The 20,309-nt window shown below is 40.8% G+C and overlaps 1 protein-coding gene across 2 annotated transcripts; it reads left to right on the top strand.

The window, feature by feature from the left end:
• The first annotated feature begins 2,463 nt into the window (after positions 1-2,463).
• On the top strand, positions 2,464-15,752 carry gclc (glutamate-cysteine ligase, catalytic subunit). 2 transcript variants are annotated; one of them, XR_003809732.2, is made up of 16 exons: positions 2,464-3,168; positions 4,836-4,948; positions 9,102-9,284; positions 9,882-9,995; positions 10,246-10,304; positions 10,780-10,916; positions 11,081-11,155; positions 11,397-11,513; positions 12,525-12,663; positions 12,761-12,873; positions 12,998-13,090; positions 13,734-13,838; positions 13,936-14,017; positions 14,143-14,252; positions 14,496-14,650; positions 14,775-14,895. XR_003809732.2 is itself a non-coding variant. In XM_020654878.3 (16 exons), exons 1-16 carry the CDS (start codon positions 3,019-3,021, stop codon positions 15,175-15,177), a joined length of 1,893 nt encoding a protein of 630 aa, XP_020510534.1. In that variant the 5' UTR covers positions 2,465-3,018; the 3' UTR covers positions 15,178-15,752. The 2 variants fall into 2 exon arrangements, 1 of the variants encoding a protein (XP_020510534.1); XM_020654878.3 differs by lacking the exon at positions 14,496-14,650 and adding an exon at positions 14,996-15,752 and having other exon boundaries at positions 2,465-3,168.
• The last annotated feature ends 4,557 nt before the right edge of the window (positions 15,753-20,309 follow it).

Below are 20,309 nucleotides of genomic sequence, written 5' to 3'. Positions count from 1 at the left end.
CTTAACTTGCCTGTTGTGGGAAGCTATAAGCTGGGTGTGTTTGTCGTGCACACCACTGGTGCAGGGCAATTGCAACACTGCTTTGGAGTTGAGGTGGGAAAGGACACGAAAACTATACTTTTGTGGAGCCTTAGGGGTGCACAAAAAAGGTGCATAAATCACTGGAAATTATCAAAAACTTGGGATGTTTTTCAATCTTCCTACATATCTAAATAGTTTAATTGTTCTAATCTAAAATCAGTATTGTAGTGGCCTTTGAAAAACCGAAGTCAGGCTCCTGTACACCCTGAAAATATGTTTGAATACCATTAAAATATTTAAAAAAGTGTTTCCTTCCCAATTAATCTTTGGTCTTACTTTACTGAGTTATATAAACATGTTGACATGTAACAAAATAACTCCCATACGTGTGAAAGAAACTTGTCAAAAGAGGTCAATCAAACTTCTCTTTTGTCTCTGTTAAATCACATCCTTTCTTCAGGGCAGATGTCAATAAAGTTTAATGACCTATAAGCCACACACACACGCGCACACACAAACACACACGCCCCAGAAAAAATAAATAGAAAACACAAATGCTCTGTCATCATTACATTCATCTTTAGTTTACTAGGGTTCAAGTTCTCCTGATATGCCGGTCCTTCCCACACTGAAGTTGTAAAAACATGACTCATTTGTTTTCGTAGCCTGGATTAAAAAGACAAAGAACCCTGAAACAAGACAATACAGGTCCCTACTCTTTTTTTGCGCACTGATATTTTACACAATTGAGTGTAAGACTTGGGACCACGTCATTTTATAACGTTTTTTCAGCATTATTTGCGTATATCAAACTTTATTTTTCATGTCTGATTCCTCTGATTATCTGAAAAAAGGAAATCATTAAGGGAACATGTATTTGGTTGCTACCTCTTACATTTGAGTGGGCTACCTTGTGTCTCTTTCAAGTTCTTTTCAATTACTGCTTTGTGGACATTGGCTTGCCTGGCGTTATGCAGATGTAATTTAAAAGGGAAACTTAAAGATTAAATGAAAAAAGAACATTTTTATTTTGCACTGCACTTCCCAAGATAACTCAGCCATTATTAAAACTGGTCGAAGAAATAAGATAAACTTTAAAATAATGGGAATTTGAAAAGTGGGAAGGGATATTTTAGCTACTAGATGAAGCTGATTTTAACAAGGGTTAAGCTTATCTTTGCTTGAAAGGTGACATTAGAAATAAAAACAATTTTCAAACCAAACATCTTTCACTATGGGACTGGAAAGCATTGCTGTGATGACTTGGCCTTGTAATTGCTGTTTTTCTAGCATTTAAATATTTATTAAATATTTATTAAAAAAAAGAAAATAGAAAACACAAATGCTGTGTCATCATTACATTTCATCTTTTGTATACTATGTAGGGTTTAACTTCTCCTGATATGCCGGTCCTTCCCACACTGAAGTTGTAACCATGACTCATTCGTTTTCGTAGCCTGGATTAAAAAGACAAAGAACCCTGAAACAAGACAATACAGGTCCCTACTCTTTTTGTTTTAGAAATAAAAACAATTTTCAAACCAGACATCTTTCACTATGGAACTGGAAAGCATTGCTGTGATGATTTGGCCTTGTAATTGCTGTTTTTCTAGCACTTAAATATTTATAAATAAATAAAAATAATATAATAATAACACATTATATTTGTTGCCCACTTTTTATTTAAAACAATCTCAGAGTCGGGGCGCTTGTGGCACAGTGGTTATAGCGCGTGCCCCGTGTATGGAGGCCATAGTCCTCCAAGCGGGCGGTCCAGGTTCAAATCCAACCTGTGGCTCCTTTACTGAATGCCATTCCCCACTCTCTCTCTCCCTGATTTCCAACTCTATTCACTACTAAATGCACAAAATGCCAAAAAAAAACAATCTGAGTGCCAAAAATTTAAGAAAACATGATCACAAATACAAACTGGGTAGACTTAGACTTAGACTTTCTTTATTGTCATTCAAACTTGTACTTTACAGTGCAGATAAGAACGAAATTGCATTTGGCTCGTTGTAGTGCAGGATAAAAACAGCAGCATGTATTTACATATAAAAAATAAAAATAAGGTGCAGATATAAATAGATATAAAAAGAAAAACTATGAGTAAAAATACTATACAGATAAATATATTGCACGTTATATTGTGTTTTACAGTCCAGGTTATTTAACATCTGAGCAGGTAGAGATACCTTTTGCACGACTTTCTATCCGTTGCCTTCCTTTATTTTTATTTTTTTAGTTTATTTGTCTTTTTTTAATCGTGACTTTGCTGTTTTACAAAGTACTTGTGATTTTCACTTGGCACAAGGCTGGTGGGAGGAGCCTAGTTAGAGAAGAGTGCTGAGTCATAGTGACGTCACCCCGCTCTGCGCTCCGCCTGACGGCATCACGTGTTTGAAAAGCCAGGAGGGTGTTCATATATGTACAACACACACACACTCACACACACACACACACATACACACAGCAGCAGCAGCGACAGCGACGACTCCGGCTTTGGCAGCAGCGGCACACACACGACGACACGGCTGTCATTCAGTCACAGGGCTCCACGTTTTGACGGGCTTCAGTCTGTAGTCGGTACCGGTGAACTCCTCGGGGTTCTTTCGGGTTTTTTTCTGCAGGAAGGAGGAGAAGCGTTCTGCATCACCTCTCGGTTTGTGCCGAGCTAACCAGACATTAGCAAGTGATGAGCAGGGGCCTTTTTCTTTTTCTTGTGGATGCCCAGCTAAGGTTGCCTTCAGGGCACGCTGCTTAACACCACGACACTTTACACCAGGCTGTGAAAAACCCACCTGGCGGCACCCTGAGGATCCAGACTCCGGCGTTTTGTCTGCACCCAGAACTGGACTAACTAGCTAGGTAGCTAACACACGGCGTGCAAGTTTTATATAAGCAGCAAGAGACAGCGGCCGTCAGCTTGTGCATCCTCCAGCCTGTGTGTGTGTGTGTGTTTGTGTGTGTTTGTGTTTGTGTGTGTGTGTGTGTGCCATGGGTCTACTGTCACAGGGGTCTCCACTGAACTGGGAAGAAACCAAGAAGTATGCCGACCACATCAGAAAGCATGGCATCATTCAGTTCCTCAACATCTACAACAAGGTGAAGGAAAGGCAGAAGGATGTGCTGAAATGGGGAGACGAGGTAAGAGACTGTTTTTAAAGTTTGAATAAAGTGACATGTGGAGAGAGCTGCTGCTGCTGCTGCATGGTCAGGGTGGTTGTGCATGATGCAATAATGGCCTTTTATTGGATATAGCCAGATTCATGTAGAGATAAATACACTTTATTATGATTAGACTTGGAGTAATGTTGTTGCAGCACTAGCAGGTTATTATAAGGTATAGGATAATACACTGTAATTACACGATAACTATAAGAGGGAAAAACATGAATAACTCGCCTATAAAGAATATACTAAGGTGAATTAATATTGCAAATACAAAAAAATGGCTTTGCATTTTACTGTCTATCAGTATGAACATGTTACTGTCACTGTCACTGCACCTTCAAACCTTTTTATTGTCCCTCAAAGGAAGATTTGATTTACAGCAGTGGGCAACAACACAACTTATAAAAAAAGACAAATTAAAGAGCAACACAATCCGATTGAAACCAAGAAAAGAAAATGATCAATAAAGTGTTGCTGGAAAGTGCAGTCGTGGTTTAAAGAAGATTAAGAAGTGCATTAATTGCACTATGAACAAATGGAAATGTATTGCTCTTTGCCCTGGGCCGCCTGTAGCTCCGACCAAAGGGGAGAATAGCAAATCACCTCCGAGCGAGAGGAGGGTCAGAGCCGAGGGCCGAGGGACTTTGCTTTCATCGCAAGTTGTCTGTTCAATAAGTCTTGCAGGGGAAAAGCTGCTGAGTGCTAATTATTACCCTGGCTGTTTTAAACAACACTGGACAGACGATCTTTTGTTGTGCACTGAAAGGTTACCGTACCACGAGAACAAAAACTCAAGAAGGTTAAAAATGGACTCAATGAAACCGTCGGTGAATCGTTCAAATTGGAAGCATTCAGTCTGCAGAGAAAGTGGAGTCTCAGGAATAAAACAAACTAAAACGTCTATGAACTTACTACAGATAATAATACTCCATGCAGAGTTAAAACAAGATACTCCCTTTTCGTAAACATTAACGTAAAGTTTGTTATACAATATGTTCTGGATCCATCATTCATGCTGCATGTATGCATGATGCAATAACCCTAAACTGTCTTACTGCAAAATAAGAAAAGAGCATACATTTAAAAAAGCAAAAAATGTTATCTGCTTTCTAATCTTACCAACCATTCAGTTTCACAAAACGGCCTTTACACTCTACTAATGAATGCAGAGCGACTAAAGTGTACTTCCTGTTGAGTGAATGTAAACATATAGCTCGGTTACGTTGTGTAAAGGTATGTTGGGACTCGCTTTTCGCATGTCCAGAACTTTACGTTTCATTCAGAACTTCACACAACGTTTGCGTTTGGAGTTTTTTTTTTTGCCGCCCACCAGTCCACAAAACTTCAGTGTGCTTCAGCTTGAACAAAGTGTTTTCATTTCCAGCAATGTGGAATGCTGTTGTTATAGATTAATCCCTCTTTCAGACAGGGGATTACAGGGTTGCAGAGTCAAAGTCAAGGAAACATAACTGATGAATTGGAATCGATGTGATGCCGGTCGCCCCGTGGGCTCTCGGAAAAACGTACACTTTTAATTCTGTTGGATTTAAGACCCGGCAGCAGTGCATTAAAAGAATCCGTCCATGTCTGCGTGTTGGTAACGTCTCCTCCTGTGTTTGTCTTCAATCATTCACTTCTAGGTGGAGTACATGTTGGTGGAGTTGGACGACAAAGACGAAAAGGTACGCCTCGTCCTGAACGGTGGAGATGTTTTGGAGACTCTCCAAGAGCAGGGTGAATTGATCAACCCCAAGTAAGTAAGCCCTGCACCGACAAACATTAACAACTGCTGGATATGTAGCAAACATGACGCCATCTCTGTTTTAATTAGGCGTCCACTTCCTCTCCAAAAACATTCTTGGTTTGAGTCAACGTTTTCCTGGAAGGCGATCGTTGAACTAAACCTCCGAAAGTTTCCTTATCAGAAAGACATTTGACCACACCTCGACCACCAACAGTTTCTCCTCAGTGCTCGCGTTAGTTAAGGTTTGTTTTGTGTTATGCTGAGCTGTTCAGTGGCTGATTGGGATTTCAAGTATTTGGGTTTCAATCTGTCAGGTATTTTAAAGAGTACAGGCGAGACTGGATTCAACCTTTTCATGAAGCACTCGTACTGATAATACCGCCTCTCAGGTCTTGGCAATCCTGATTGATTGGCGGTCTCCTCCCCGACCACAAGAATTCTAACCTGAGCTCTCAGATTCACCTCTGTGACCTCAGAGATAAACTACACAGACGGCCGCTGCTCAGTTTGTTTTTGGAAAATGGACGTTTCTCTCTGCATGTTCAATATTGACCGTGTTGTTATTTCTCATCGCTCTGTTAGTTTCTGAACGCTCTGACGATTACGGGCGCTTGAGTTACTTTTCAGTGTCTACGTCCTACGCAACACCCACACTGAGAAAAATCCCCGAGACATTTTTTGAGCTCCACCCTAAACCAGCATGGACTTGACCATGAATATGGATGGCACACGGCCGAGCAGTTAATTGAGTTATAACTATTCACAACAAACACAATGCATAAGTCTGAATTCAACCCAATAAATGATTTCATGTTAACAAGCAATGTTTACTCACTCAGCGTGTGGGGACTTTTCCTATTAGACGGAGACCTTGGTACATTAGCCCTGCTTTAACGCTTTTTAAATGCAGTCAGATGAAGCTCGCAGGCGATCAGCTACCCTCAGATAAGTTAGTGACAATGAATGTAGCACTGAAAGAAATACGTTTTTTTGGATTCAGGATGTACATGTAGCATCTACTGTAATAAACACGTTCAATATTTATTTATTATACTTAAAATCATTATTGCGTAATGTTATTGCACAAATTTCTTCATCTTGTGCGGGCCTAGATGGCGCTAGCAACAACTGTTTTAAAACCACAAAGAAGAAGGTGTTCAGGGTTAATATCACATGACTAAGGTTGTCAACATTTTTGATACTTTTCGACGTTTTTTAAAGGAAGAATTCGATTTTTTGATCTAGTAGATGTCGCCCTTAAACACCAGCATTAAATAATATGCTGTTTGGGGACACGTCCTCATTCCTCTAGCGGCACACCTCCAGCTCCCTCCACTCGCTGTAGTTCTCACGAAAGGAGTCATCAATTAGGACGCACCGTTAAGCACAAGCGAGCGGACAAAATGTTCAGTTTATGTGTAAAATGTTGCACATTCTTTCTTCAAAACAGTACAATCTCCTTTATTTTAATGAGTACCCAAGCTTTAAAAAAAAAAAGCAAAGATCTTAAGTCCAAATTAACTCAAAAGCTGCCGTGTGAGAAAGGAGAACAGAGCAACAGCAGGAGTTTGCTTGCAGTTTTTTGTTAGTTAAAAAGAAATGACCTCGTATTGGGTACCTAAGATTTATTTTTTGTTGTTGCTGTGGTATCAAAACTGGCATCAATTTTGTTTGAGTTTTCATCATATCATATCAATGTTTCATATTCTGGTACTGTGACAACCCTACATGTTACAATAAAATCAACAACAGTGTGTAAAATAATTCAAAGCCATCAATAAGTTTTCATTATATAAATAATATCTGTTACTGGCAAACTCTCAGGTCTAGATATCAGAAACTCAAGACTAAGAATCAACAGCAGGAAAGACAAAAATGACACCCGAACATCTGCCTTTATAACCTGTGATTAGCATTCAACACCGGCTTTAATTTAAAGACTCACAGGTGGAGCTGCAGGTGTGTAGAGGACAGCAGAGTCAGGCCGTATCGCTCTGCAGTCACTCAGTCTGTCTCATCGTGTTCCCATACACTGAATTTGCCTATGAGCTCATACACTGCTTTGCCTGTCAAATTCAGCATTCACTCAACATTCATAAGATACAGATGATTGATGAACAAGTCCTTTGTGCTCTGCTCAAAGCCCGCCAGTCAAACAAGTTTTTTTATTTTTTATTATACACTTTGGGTTACATTTTCTGACATCTTTGAACATCTGTACTAATCTCTATTGAAACCTCTTCAAGTCCAAACCAGTCATTTTAACGTGAGACGCTTTAGCTCCATGTGTCTCTGCCTTCTTTGCACACCTGGAATTCATCTCTTGACAGGTCCCTCGGGCTCTGGGAGCTCAGATGGGAATTCTTTTTTTTGTCTTGCTCCTCTGCAGTTCTCAGATGGCTGTGCACATTTTTGTAAGCGCTCAAACTGGTGCGCCCTGACCCGTTTCCCTGTTCCCGCCACTGAGGAGTCTGTTCCTGTCATGGCACCACCTCGATGTGGAGATTTAATCAGTGCAATGAGTCGTGTCCTTCCTCACTTGTAGCTAAAGAATCTTTTGTTTCCTGATTCTCACAGTCACAGTCTTGTTGTTCAGACTTTGTGGGGATTTTATTTGTCTTCCGGTAAAAGAGCCCAAACATCTCCCAGAGGAGTTTTAAAGCTTCCCTGTGTCGTACCCTCTCCTCAATTTATTTCTGTCCTCGGCATGTTCTTTGACACATTGAGAACTGCTAACCAAAGCTGCTGTCAGCCAGAGCAGCAGCGGTCCATTGAGATTCACATGTCGGTAAATACTGGCGTTGTTCGAGTCCTTTAGCAGTAAAATAAATATTTATATATTATTCAAACAAACAGAGAGCAGAGGGTGAAGGTGACTATGTCTAGTTTGCAATTGTGCAGTTTTGACAGTGTGCAGGAGTTTGTCTGTGATTTTTGTTAACAAATTTTTTTTGTTTTTACCTTTTTGTTGGATAGGACAGCTGAAGAAAGACAGGAAATGTTGAGTGTGTGTGACATGCAGCAGAGGGTAAACCCTTGGCTATTGCGACAACGACCATGGCGAACCTTCTAACCACTGGACTGGACTAAATCTTTTTTGTTTATTTATTTTAACCTTTATCTAACCAAATATTTAAAACTCGTTTTTTTAGAGCGTCCTGGCCAAGACAAACAAAAACCAGTTAAAACAGCAAATATTTGTTTACTGTAGGTTTGTCCACAGCCATAAATATATCAGGGAGAACATCTACAGCTAGATGTGTCCGCCTCAACCTCTTTGAAGTGTCCAAACGTCCTTTTGCCTATTTAGATAGGACTAGGATGATCTATTGCACAACTGTTTTTTGAATGGCATTATGATAGAAAATAAAGAAATAGTTTGCAAAACATTATTGCACAGTATTGTCTTTAACAACCATCATAATCGATAAGAACATCATAAAGCTGTTGCACCATCCCCACAGCATTAATGCAAATTAAAAGTACGATTAGGAGAGGCACAAATGAGATGTTAAGACAGGTTACTTTGGGATATTTTACATCGTAAATGAGGGAAGAGCTCATACTCGGTGTGTAAAATAGGAGATGGAATTAATGCAGATCAACAAATATATCTGTGTTGCAGTTGAGTCCGAGGAAAAGTTATTTTTACACGTGTCACGAGATTAAAGTGAATCTGTTTGTTGAGAAATTACAGAGGAAAAGTGCTGTGAATCTCCGTGATGTAATGCGATGTGAGGATGTTTTGCCTCAGGACTTCTGTCACCCTGGGAATGCCTAAACTGTAGTAACATTTCTTTTAAAAAAGAGGAATTCTCTGCAGGCTGTGTGAATGTGTTTGTACAAGCTCGAGAGTGTTATGCTAGCTCGCTGCCCATGACGTCTGTCTGAATCTGTGGAGCCGACTTCAGCCGGGGGAAAATACCAGAGGCAGTGGGAATAGTGGAGCTGATGAATTCCTCATTACTGCCCCTCTGTCGCACACAGCAAAGACCGCGCTCTGCGGCACAAATACACCACACTGCTTCCACAGGGGATAAAGCCAGAGTGCTTATCTTTTTTTAATTAGAAAGGTCACCGTGGTACTCGGACCAGAGTGTGTTCTCCATGCTGCCCCTTTTAAAAGCAGAATGTATTCACAACACTTTTCCTGTCCCTGCAGTCACCCCACACTCTGGAGACCAGAGTACGGCAGCTACATGATCGAGGGGACTCCAGGGCAGCCGTACGGGGGGACCATGTCAGAGTTCAACACGGTGGAGGGAAACATGGGGAAGAGACGACGAGAGGCCTCATTGGTCCTGAACCCGAATGAAACGCTCTGCACCATCACCTCATTCCCAAGGTACTGAATTATTTGAAAAAATAAAAGTAGTGTTGGGAGGAAAAATATAATTGTGGGGTCCAGCATGAAAATCTTACACTTCTACAAATGGGTCTGTTTAATCGACAGATGACTTCACAACAGATATGAATGGAGAGATAGTAACTGCAACGGGCAGCCCAGGTTTGAATTCAACCTGGGGCTCCGTTCCTGCTCGTCATTGTGGCCTCTGTCTCACTCTCACTCTCTCTGAGTCTGAGCCCACAAATAAACTTTAAAAGAAGAACAAGTATCTAAGCCTTTAACTTATTTTTATTAAATTATAATTTGTAATAACATGTCTTACTCCCCTCCTACTTCAAAATAAGGACTATTTTGTGTCAGAAACATACAATCATGATCATCTGCAGTTGTAACTTGACATGTAGAAAAGTGAACAAGGGTAAAAAAAAGGAATCTAAAACACTCTTTTTGAAAGTTATACTGTGCATTTTCCATCAAACAAAAACACAATTGATTGAGAAAATCACCGGTCGAATAAATGGTTGAAAACAGAAGTTGTTGTTTCATGTCTCTCATCATTCTGCATGGTTTCTTTCTTTCTTTTTCTTTCTAAAGGTTAGGCTGTCCAGGTTTCACCAAACCGGAGCACCAACCGACTCCTGTTGAAAAGGGAGTGTCAAAGTCACTGTTTTTCCCAGATGAAGCCATCAACAGACACCCGAGATTCAGGTACACATCACAGTGTGTGTGTGTAGTCGTGTAGTCGCTTCACTGATGTGGTTACATCCTACCTCTCTACTATTTACCAGCAGGATAATTGACCTTTTGTCGTGGTGTGCAAACATGGCAAATACAAATATAGATAAAGGATTCTATAAACTCGGTATACACATGAATTAAAAACCACAAATAACGATATCTGTGGATGAAACGATTTGTTTTCTGTATTATAAGGTGTGTTTTATTCTCATTTTTTTAGCACCCTTACCAGAAACATACGTCACAGAAGAGGAGAGAAGGTTGCGATTAATGTGCCAAGTAAGTTTGACTACGAACAGCTTGTGTGAAAATAGTTGTAATTATTAACTTTAAGTCTTTTTATCGATTTAATTTGACGTTACAGTCGTGTAAAATCACACACAGAAGCGCTCTACATAACACCACAGAGACTTTGTAGCGGTAAAGCTTATTATCTTTACTGCTACATCTTGTGCTGCACTTGAGCATTCAAACAAACAACACATGTACTCGAGGAAAGTCCACAGCTTAAGAGGGTTTAATAGTGGATTATCAGCTTGGGTGCAGTACAATAAAGAGCATGTAAACAAACATAAATCACATGATAATGACATGAAGGCTGTAGGATAATGTGTTACAGTAGAAGACTTTACCTTTATAAAACCTGATAGTATTTGAATCAGAAATGTGCAGCAGCTGGAATTTTTTTGTTGCATTGAGCGAATCATTATGGGGGAAAAAAAAAGTAATTATGGTGATTATTTTCCTGTTTCAGTCTTCAAAGATAAGTGCACTCCATCTCCGTTTGTGGAAGAGTTTCCTGAGGATGACGGTGAATCGGCGAGGGCGGCTCTGCCCGATCACATCTACATGGACGCCATGGGCTTCGGCATGGGCAACTGTTGTCTGCAGGTACTGAACAAAACTGTCTGAGCAGCAGCAGCACAACACATTGGAATTGTAAAGCAGCAAGTGGAACACAAGTTACACCACCTTTTACTACATCACAGTTTGAACACAATCACTCTGAGTGATTTATGAATGCACTTCAACCTTTTTTTATGATGCTCCTTCAGGTGACATTCCAGGCGTGTAGCATCGACGAGGCGAGGTACCTTTATGACCAACTCGCAACATTCTGCCCCATTGTGGTGAGTAGATCAATAAACAACAATCAGCAACATGCTGCCGGTCATATATTTAATCATTCACCTGACCTGCTCCTCAGACTTTATATAACATATTATTGATTAACGTGATCTAATATTTAAATATGAGAAGACGATGAGTTGCTTAGTTTCACATCAATACAAGATACGTTTATTATTTGTCTTGTCCAGGTGATTTAATAAAACACTTAACAATACAGAATCCTGTTTGTGCACTTTACAGATGGCCCTGAGCGCAGCCTCACCTTTCTACAGAGGCTATGTGTCAGACATTGATTGTCGCTGGGGGGTTATTTCTGCCTCGGTGGATGACCGGACACAGGAAGAGCGTGGACTGAAGGTGAGCAAGCAGAGCTGGAAAAAAAAAAAGGATTTAATCAAAAGACCAAGTTAACGCGGTCAGAAGCTGTTTTCACACATGCACAGTTTGCACACCTGAACATTTCAAGAAACAGCCTGCCACTAAAATCTTTTTTGAAAGATGATTGTTCACACATATCCCTCACTGCGTGAAGTTTTCCCTGTCAGACGGGGATTGGGAGGGGGGGGGGGGTCTCTGAAGGCCAGACATGACGTCAGAAAGGACGCGCAAAGATGGCAGATGAGGGACAGAGTCTGACGCTATGATGACAGTTTTTTGCCTTTATATCAAAGTAACATGTAGTTGGACAAATATTTATAGTTTCAACAAAAGAGTTGAGAATGGAGCGTTTAGTTTGCCCACCCTGTGTACAGAGGCTGCAGCTCTCTCTCTCTCTATGATTGAATATCCACTGTCCTATCTCTACAATAAAGGCGTTAAAAAAAGGGCAGAAAAGAACATTCTGGCAGAAAACATAAAGCAGCAGTTTTACTACGTGCATGGAGATCGCACCGGTCACATGATGGAAATGTCATCACCCCGGCTGCTCGCTCACTCGTGGAGATTTTTTTTCCTGAACATTTCTTCCTGCATTCTCACGTGCGCTCACCCTGACTTCTTGTGGAAATCTTACATCGATGGCTGGCAGGAAAGAGAGTGGATAAAGTCTGTTTCCGTTCACACATGAAGAAAGTTTCTGGATTTAAGTGCATGTGTGAAAACACCATGAGGAACGTTCAGTCTCTCAGGAATGGGTTCATCTATTTGACATTTTGTGTCTATCATTTTATCAAACTTTTAAAACAACACCGTGGCCTCTAAATAGTTTGAGCTTTGTAGTGTAGACACTATGAAGAACATCACCATAAAACAGAATTATGCAGTTTGAATAACTACCGTACTTCTAAACTTTGGAAACTAAACACACAAGATATCAGAGTAAAACTGTACTTTATATGTGATTTGTTTTAATTATTTTTTACTCCACAGCCTTTGAAAAACAACAAATACAGAATCTTCAAGTCGAGGTATGATTCAATCGACAGCTACCTGTCGAGCTGCAGCGAGAAGTACAATGACATCGATCTGACGATAGATGAGGAGATCTACAAGCAGCTGCTCGATGCAGGTACGATCCTGTAAAAAATGTTTGCCTAATACTGTCATCGGTAGATACGGATATGTCATGTGCAGTCGATAAATGAATATCGGCTTTCTGTTTGCAGGAATTGACAAGCCGCTGGCCCAGCACATAGCACACCTCTTCATCCGTGATCCCCTCTCTGTGTTTGAGGAGAAGATTCACCTGGATGATGAAAACGAGTCGGATCACTTTGAGGTGAGGATTTTGAGAACATTGTTGTGACTAGTTAGACAAAAAGTCAGTTATATTTAATGACAAAAACACAACACGTTTGACTGTTGTGTTGCAGAATATTTCATTGAAACTTCTTCTCTTACAGAACCTGCAGTCGACTAACTGGCAGACGATGAGGTTCAAACCTCCACCTCCGAACTCCGACATCGGCTGGAGAGTTGAGTTCCGCCCCATGGAGGTAAAAACCAATAAACCACAATACATCACAAAAACAAGACTTTACGTTGTAGTTTGTGTCCAATCATGGAGTCATGGCCCATTTAAAAATAAACAACCAGAATATTGTGTCTGTATAGCACAATGTTCAGGCAGGTCACGGCGTCACGCTCTACTATCATGCCAGAGTTTTGGTAACAGCTGACCGCACGCAAGCCGCATCAGCTGATGGCCAGCTGATTTGTTTCAAAGCATCCTATTGGCCAAATAGTACTCATGCCACCTTGTTTAAACTCCCTGTCTGTTCTTGCTGCTCCCTCTGAAAGCCGCATTTGAAACCCTCCTCCACCCCAGCTCCTCCTTCCATGCTGTTCTGACTTAATCAATGTCATGCTTGTCATCGATTCCTGCTCTGTTGGGTTTGCTGCTTCTCTCCCTGTCTTGTGCTTTCCTTGTATGCACGGGAAGGGCAGGGAGATCCCAGACAGATCCATACCGCCAAATATAAACAATTGCAATCAGGTCTTGACAAAATGATCCTGACTGAACTGTGTTTATTGTTTTAACCCAAAACAAAGACACATTTCTTGTCCTTTAATTCTCAAACCTTGATTCTGATCCTGATAGAGACTCACTCCAGGTTTGTTCTTGTTGTTATTTCTCAGGTGCAGCTGACGGACTTTGAAAATGCTGCTTACGTCGTCTTTGTTGTGCTGCTCACCAGAGTGATCTTGTCCTATAAACTGGACTTTCTGATCCCCTTGTCAAAGGTGAAAACAGCATTACAGCTCTTGAGAAATCACATCCTTAAAGTTAGACTTTTTTCCCCCTTATGATATAAAAACTGAACTTTATTTTTCTCTTCAGGTCGATGAAAACATGAAGGTGGCACAGAAGAGGAACGCTGTCCAAGAGGGCATGTTTTACTTCAGGAAGGACATCTTCAAAGGTGAGTTACCAAACGTTTTAACTTCAGGTCCATCCTGATGCTGAACGCCTCAGATCGGAGCAAAAAGAGCAACTTCAAGTCCATCCAAGTGGAGTCAAATATATTTATCTATTGTGTGCCAATAGGCTGCAACCCGGGGCTCGATGGCGCTGCTTCTGCTCAGAACGGTTTGGACAGCGATGGCTCTAATGAGGACTACACACTGATGAGCATCGACACCATCATCAACGGAAAGGTGATTATTGTCTCCACCGGATGCATTTGATTTTTTCTTTCTTTAATGCCACTGTGGCTCAATCGTTCGACACTTTGGCTTGGACGACAAATTCTTAAAAACATGTTCCTAGTCCCCAGAGAACAAAACCTGTTGAATTTGGTGATACCCTTACGCCACAAGGTGGACATTTCTGTTGAGTCATTCATGATCTCCTCAGTATTCGTTGTAATAACTTTGGTGATTTCCTTACTTCTCACATAGCCTCAGCTGTACTGCGTCTGAAGTGCTGACGTGATGTCAGAACCACACGCAGCCGGATCGCCCACTGACACTGGCTAACGCCGCTCTCTCGCATTTTACACTCTGCCTTGATTGTTACATTGGCACAGGTGTGCTCAATCACTGGCTGCACCAATGTGAGAGCAGTACCTGGAGCACACAGAAGAGAGAGAGAGAAAACGGCACACAGCAAACATACGCAGCTCTACAGCACGTTACAGCTATGTAATGATAACTGCTGTTTCTCTTTTTCATCACCAGGAGGGAGTCTTTCAGGGCCTCATCCCGATCCTAAACTGCTATCTGGAAAACATGGAAGTTGATGTAGACACCAGGTGCACCATTTTAAACTACCTGAAGCTCATCAAGAAACGGGCCTCTGGTACGTTTTCATTCAAGTTCTTTTATCAAATGAAAGAAAATCTCTTCATGCAACTTTGACTCCGAGCCTCACTCTGATTTTTTTCCTCGCTCCGTCACAGGTGAACTGATGACCATGGCGAAATGGATGAGGGAGTTTGTCGCAACGCACCCGCAGTACAAACAGGACAGCGTCTTCACCGACAAGATCAACTACGACCTGTTCAGAAAGTGCGACAAGATTGCAAAAGGCGAAGAGCAGTGCCCGGAGCTCATCGGAAACCCCGTCAACCGGGTCCAGTGAGACCAGCTGCAGGAATGCACCGTCACAATACAAAACAAACTCGCATGTAAAGAAAAGACCAAATGTGTGGCTCAGAACGACAGCGGTCCAATTTAAAAAGAAAGACAAACAGCAGGTGTGTATGACACGCACCTGCATCCAATGTATGTATATATACTGTACCAGATTTTTATTATCACAAAATTATTTTAATAGGGTTAAGACATGCAAAAGGTTGTGTAATAGAAATCAGATGTGTATTTATTTTTCTCTGGAAATTAAGCCTCTGTGTGAGAATGTAAATGTAGTTAAGAGATGTACAGTAGTCTGCTTTTAATGTGTGTTCTGTAAATACTGTACGTCTGCTCTTTAAAACATTAACATCAAGAGGGTTTTGTTGTTTTGCTGCATTAAGACCGTTCTTTGCTTTTGGTAGATGTGTGGTTTTTTTTTTCTTCTGCTTTTTATGAGAAATCTTTGCTTTGCTGACATTGTAGTGGGACCTTGAAGATAGTGTTGCATTCAATTGGAAATGGTGAACCGTTGTTTGCAATGTGATGCTGCTTAACAATAAATCTGTAAAACAGTAACAACCACTTCAGGTGTTTAATTGAATCGTCATTTGTATAGTGCTGTAAGTGTCATCTCGAGACGCTTTACAAAAGAGCATATAGGGATAAGATGCAGGAAGGATTTCCATAGCAGCAGGCCGTCCCCACCAACAAGACATGAGAGAGAATGCTTTTTATTCTAATTAACCAAACCAAATGGATTTAATTTGAAGCTTGCCTTCATACATGAGTCTTAACTTCCTTCCAAAAAGCCACATTAGAAGTCCGCACAGTGACATCATCTGAATGTGGAACCGCAGCTTGAACTTCTAGAAAGGAACTCCGGCCTCAACCTCATGAAGACAGATTCATGTCTGTCTTCTACTTTCTACTCATGAAACAAACCAAATTTGTATGATTCAGAAAATAAGATAGAAGATAGAAAACTTTACTTCTCTTAATTTCTCAAAGCAGTGAATGGAGAGAGAGAGATTGCTGAAGCTGGTTGAAATGGGATCATGAACGATAACCGTTATGTAACCCTTCTATTATCTTAAATTGTCTGAAGGCAGTCCAGATTTGTTTTCTATGGCGGATGAAGACAGACAACTGTACTTATTCACACGTAAGGTGTATCAGCTCGCTCAATTTGTGGTCAATGCCTTCGCCCTCCAGATGGATACAAGCACCTACTATAACAGAGAATAACAATGTGAATCAAGAGCTCACTCTTTTAAATAGGGCTCGACTGATATGAGATTTTTAGGGCAGATACCGATATCAATATTTGGGAGAAAACAAAAACTGGCACCGATAAATCAACCAATATATTTCTTAGATCTATCTTTGATCTGTAGAAAAGATATAATGAAGACAAGATGGTCACTTAAATGGAAAGTAACTGTGCATGTACATGCATTACCGCTTGACACTCAAGCTTGCTGTTATCCATATAGCGCCCTCTGCTGGTGAAAAATAACTGCTAGTTAATGAAACTCAAATAAAAATCGTCGCTACCAATAGTCACTGGATAAACAAATATCGGCTGATATTATCGGTTGGCTGATTAATCGGTCGGGCTTTTCTTTTACAGATCTTGCAGCTGTGTGAGGATGAACAAGTGGTTCCCAAACTTTTTCTGACGGACAAATGAAAATGTTTCCAAGCCTCTGAAATAGAGGAGTTTATAGGCATTTATTCAGCAAACTTACATTTGGATCCTACTGAAGTGCTTTATTTCAAGTCAGGGGATTTGAGATTCATCCTCTGAGGACCGTGAACAAATATACCAGATTTCCAGACATTTCATCTCTAGGAACTACGCGGTGACAGGATCTTTTGTAATGTTAACAGACAAAGAGTAAGGTCTTTTACCTGCTTTTTGTAAAGTGTCTCGAGACAACACTTGTTATGAGTTGATGCTATACAAATAAAAATTGATTGATTGATTGATTGATCGATCTATCTGATAGTTGTTTGGTTTGTTTCAGTCCAGACCAACGAAGTGCAAGAAACAGTCAGACCAACTTCATCATCCAGAAAGCTGTGCTGCCAGTTTGTCTAATATAATCCAGCTGTGCTCTTTGGTAAGCAGAAAATAATTGTGTCCATCCCAGAGACTTATTCCAGGCACTGTAGAGAGTTAGGAATTAAAAATGTTCTTTCTTAATGTGTTTATTGATTGGAGAAAATATTCCAATGTATTTAAATACATCAATTTAGCTCTGAGATTTATTGAACAAATTGGATAATTAAAATGTGTCAAAACAAGTTCCTATTTCATCCGCAAGATGGCGGTATTACACCACATCTTTACCTAATAATTACTGGTTGAAGTCCTCTCTGTATAGATGTGTGTGCATGCTGTAGGTCTGGTTGAAGTCCTCTCTGTATAGATGTGTGTGCATGCTGTAGGTCTGGTTGAAGTCCTCTCTGTATAGATGTGTGTGCATGCTGTAGGTCTGGTTGAAGTCCTCTCTGTATAGATATGTGTGCATGCTGTAGGTCTGGTTGACGTCCTCTCTGTATAGATATGTGTGCATGCTGTAGGTCTGGTTGAAGTCCTCTCTGTATAGATATGTGTGCATGCTGTAGGTCTGGTTGAAGTCCTCTCTGTATAGATGTGTGTGCATGCTGTAGGTCTGGTTGAAGTCCTCTCTGTATAGATGTGTGTGCATGCTGTAGGTCTGGTTGAAGTCCTCTCTGTATAGATATGTGTGCATGCTGTAGGTCTGGTTGAAGTCCTCTCTGTATAGATATGTGTGCATGCTGTAGGTCTGGTTGAAAGGAAAACTACTGAGTTGAGTTTTCTGTACTGCTCAGAAGAGAAAATAATATTTAAATAAAACACTATACTATAAAATGCAGATTTTTTCACAAATGCTCATCTTCTCTCTCCAGATGCAATCAGAAACATTTAAATCCATCCCCTGCTGTCCCTAAACTGTTTGTTCTGTTACACTAGTTATTTGTATTTATTTTATTTTGTATTTACTTATAAGAAATATTAGCTGTTATTACCATTTTATAAATGTTTGTCTATAAGTATTTTTCATTTTTTAAATAAAGACATTCTGTTAAATTTAAAGCTGTAAGCCAGCTTTTTTAAGTGGATGAATATTGTCTTTGGTGGTCAAACTGTCTGCAATATAAGTGGCAACTGCTGAAATCTTGCCTCGGGCACCAAAATGGCTCGGGCCGGCTCTAACCTGCAGAGAAAACTACATGAGCATTCTGGTTAGATCAGGATTTAAACTGGTACAGGCCCATCCTGTGGAGGGAGAAGAACCAGTTAACGACTACAAATAAATAAATGCAGGAGGAGAGGAGAGGAGAGGAGAGGAGAGGAGAGGAGAGAGGAGAGGAGAGGAGAGGAGAGGGGAGGGGAGAGGAGAGGAGAGGAGAGGAGAGAGGAGAGGAGAGGACAGGAGAGGAGAGGAGAGGAGGGGAGAGGAGAGGAGAGGAGAGGAGAGAGGAGAGGAGAGGAGAGGAGAGGAGAGGCTAACACATAAGCCCTCCACTTCAGAGACGTTGACCTCTGATAAAATATCGGTTAACATATTTTTTTACATTAGATAATTGAGTCTAGACACTTGATTTGTCACCTACCAATTAATCATAGCAGGTGAGGGAATTTCAGTCCAGCCATCTGTCCTCACTAATCCCACAGAGAAATGAGCCTCTTTCACAGCTGACATTGGACTAGTTACAGAAAGCACAGGTGTTACTAATAACACTAATGTCCCTGTATAAACCATGACGGTGAGCCAACGTGCAACATACCACAACCAGAAACAAGTAAATGGAGGTAACCATTCATTTTGTTGTTCACATCTTTCCTTTCTCAAACCACTCCCTCCACACTGTGGCATGGAGTGAACTACTTCTGACGTCCAGCCCGTAGCTGAATGAAGGAAGGAAATCAGAGAGAGAGAGAGAGAGAGAGAGAGAGAGAGAGAGAGTGGGGAATGACTGACATGCCGGAAAAGAGCCGCAGGTCGGACTAGGCCATCTGCTCCCCACTGAGAGCCTCATTTGAGAGAAACACAGATGACAGCAGGACATATTAAGAGAAATGTATGCACACATTGAAATGTTATAGTCGTCGGGGGGAGCAGATGGCCTTAGCAGTTTGGTGGGGCCCCATGTAGGGAGGCTATAGTACTGCAATCGGGCGGTACAGGTTCAAGTCCGGCCTGCTGCTCCTTTCCCAAATGTCTTTCCCATCGCTCTCTCCCTATTTGCAACTCAATAAAGTAAATAAAAAAATCTTTAAAGGTAAAATAAAAAAAAAACAGTCAAATAACAACAACAGCCTTCTGGATGAATTAAGGTAAAAAAACAAAACAGGCCGAGCTGCTCAGGCCTGCTTTTCTAAGCCGACCTTGTATGTGACCCATGAATCTAGAAAATCAATTAAAAAACAAACAAACATGGAGCTGTTTTCCTTTTTTTCAAATGCCAAAGAGATCAATGAGAAGGACAATCTGTGCACCAGGAGTTATGAGCCTGTGTAATATGCATGACTGCATTGTAGACCATCCAACACAACAACAACATCCTACACCAACACTTATATACTGTCCATGAACAAACAGAAGCATCATTTCCCACCACTGTGGATTCTGTTAAGCTCGCAGGTTAATTTCGGTCCACTTCTCATATCAGCTCACTGAAAAAATAATGTTACAAAAATGTGCATTTCTGAGATAAGTTCGTTGTTTACTGGTCATTAAATTGGCCACACTTTTGCTCTAGTGGTCACTTAGGGACCCTACCAAACAACCACCCTGTGAAGGTTATTCTGAGCTCCCCACGCGATCATTTTAAGCTGCTGAAGACGGTGGTAAATAGTTATGGTTAGGGCTATGATGCTAACTTGCTAAAATTGACAATGCCAGTATGAGCAGGTATGTTTACTAAAAGCAAAATCTTAGCTTGTAGGGTTAGCATGCTTATTAGCACTAACAGCTGTATCTGATAGAAATATTTAAAGTCTTCAAGGTGTTTAACGAGGAATCAGTGACACATGAATTGACAATTTTGACCAGAAGATGGCGCTAGAACAAAAGTCATGGAATCCCTCAGTGGTCACAATTTTAT

This window comes from Labrus bergylta, chromosome 10 (genome assembly GCF_963930695.1).
Source record: "Labrus bergylta chromosome 10, fLabBer1.1, whole genome shotgun sequence".
Classification (NCBI taxonomy): domain Eukaryota; kingdom Metazoa; phylum Chordata; class Actinopteri; order Labriformes; family Labridae; genus Labrus; species Labrus bergylta.
The sequence above is the reverse complement of the archived record's forward strand: the minus strand, read 5'-3'. Positions and strand labels throughout refer to the sequence as shown.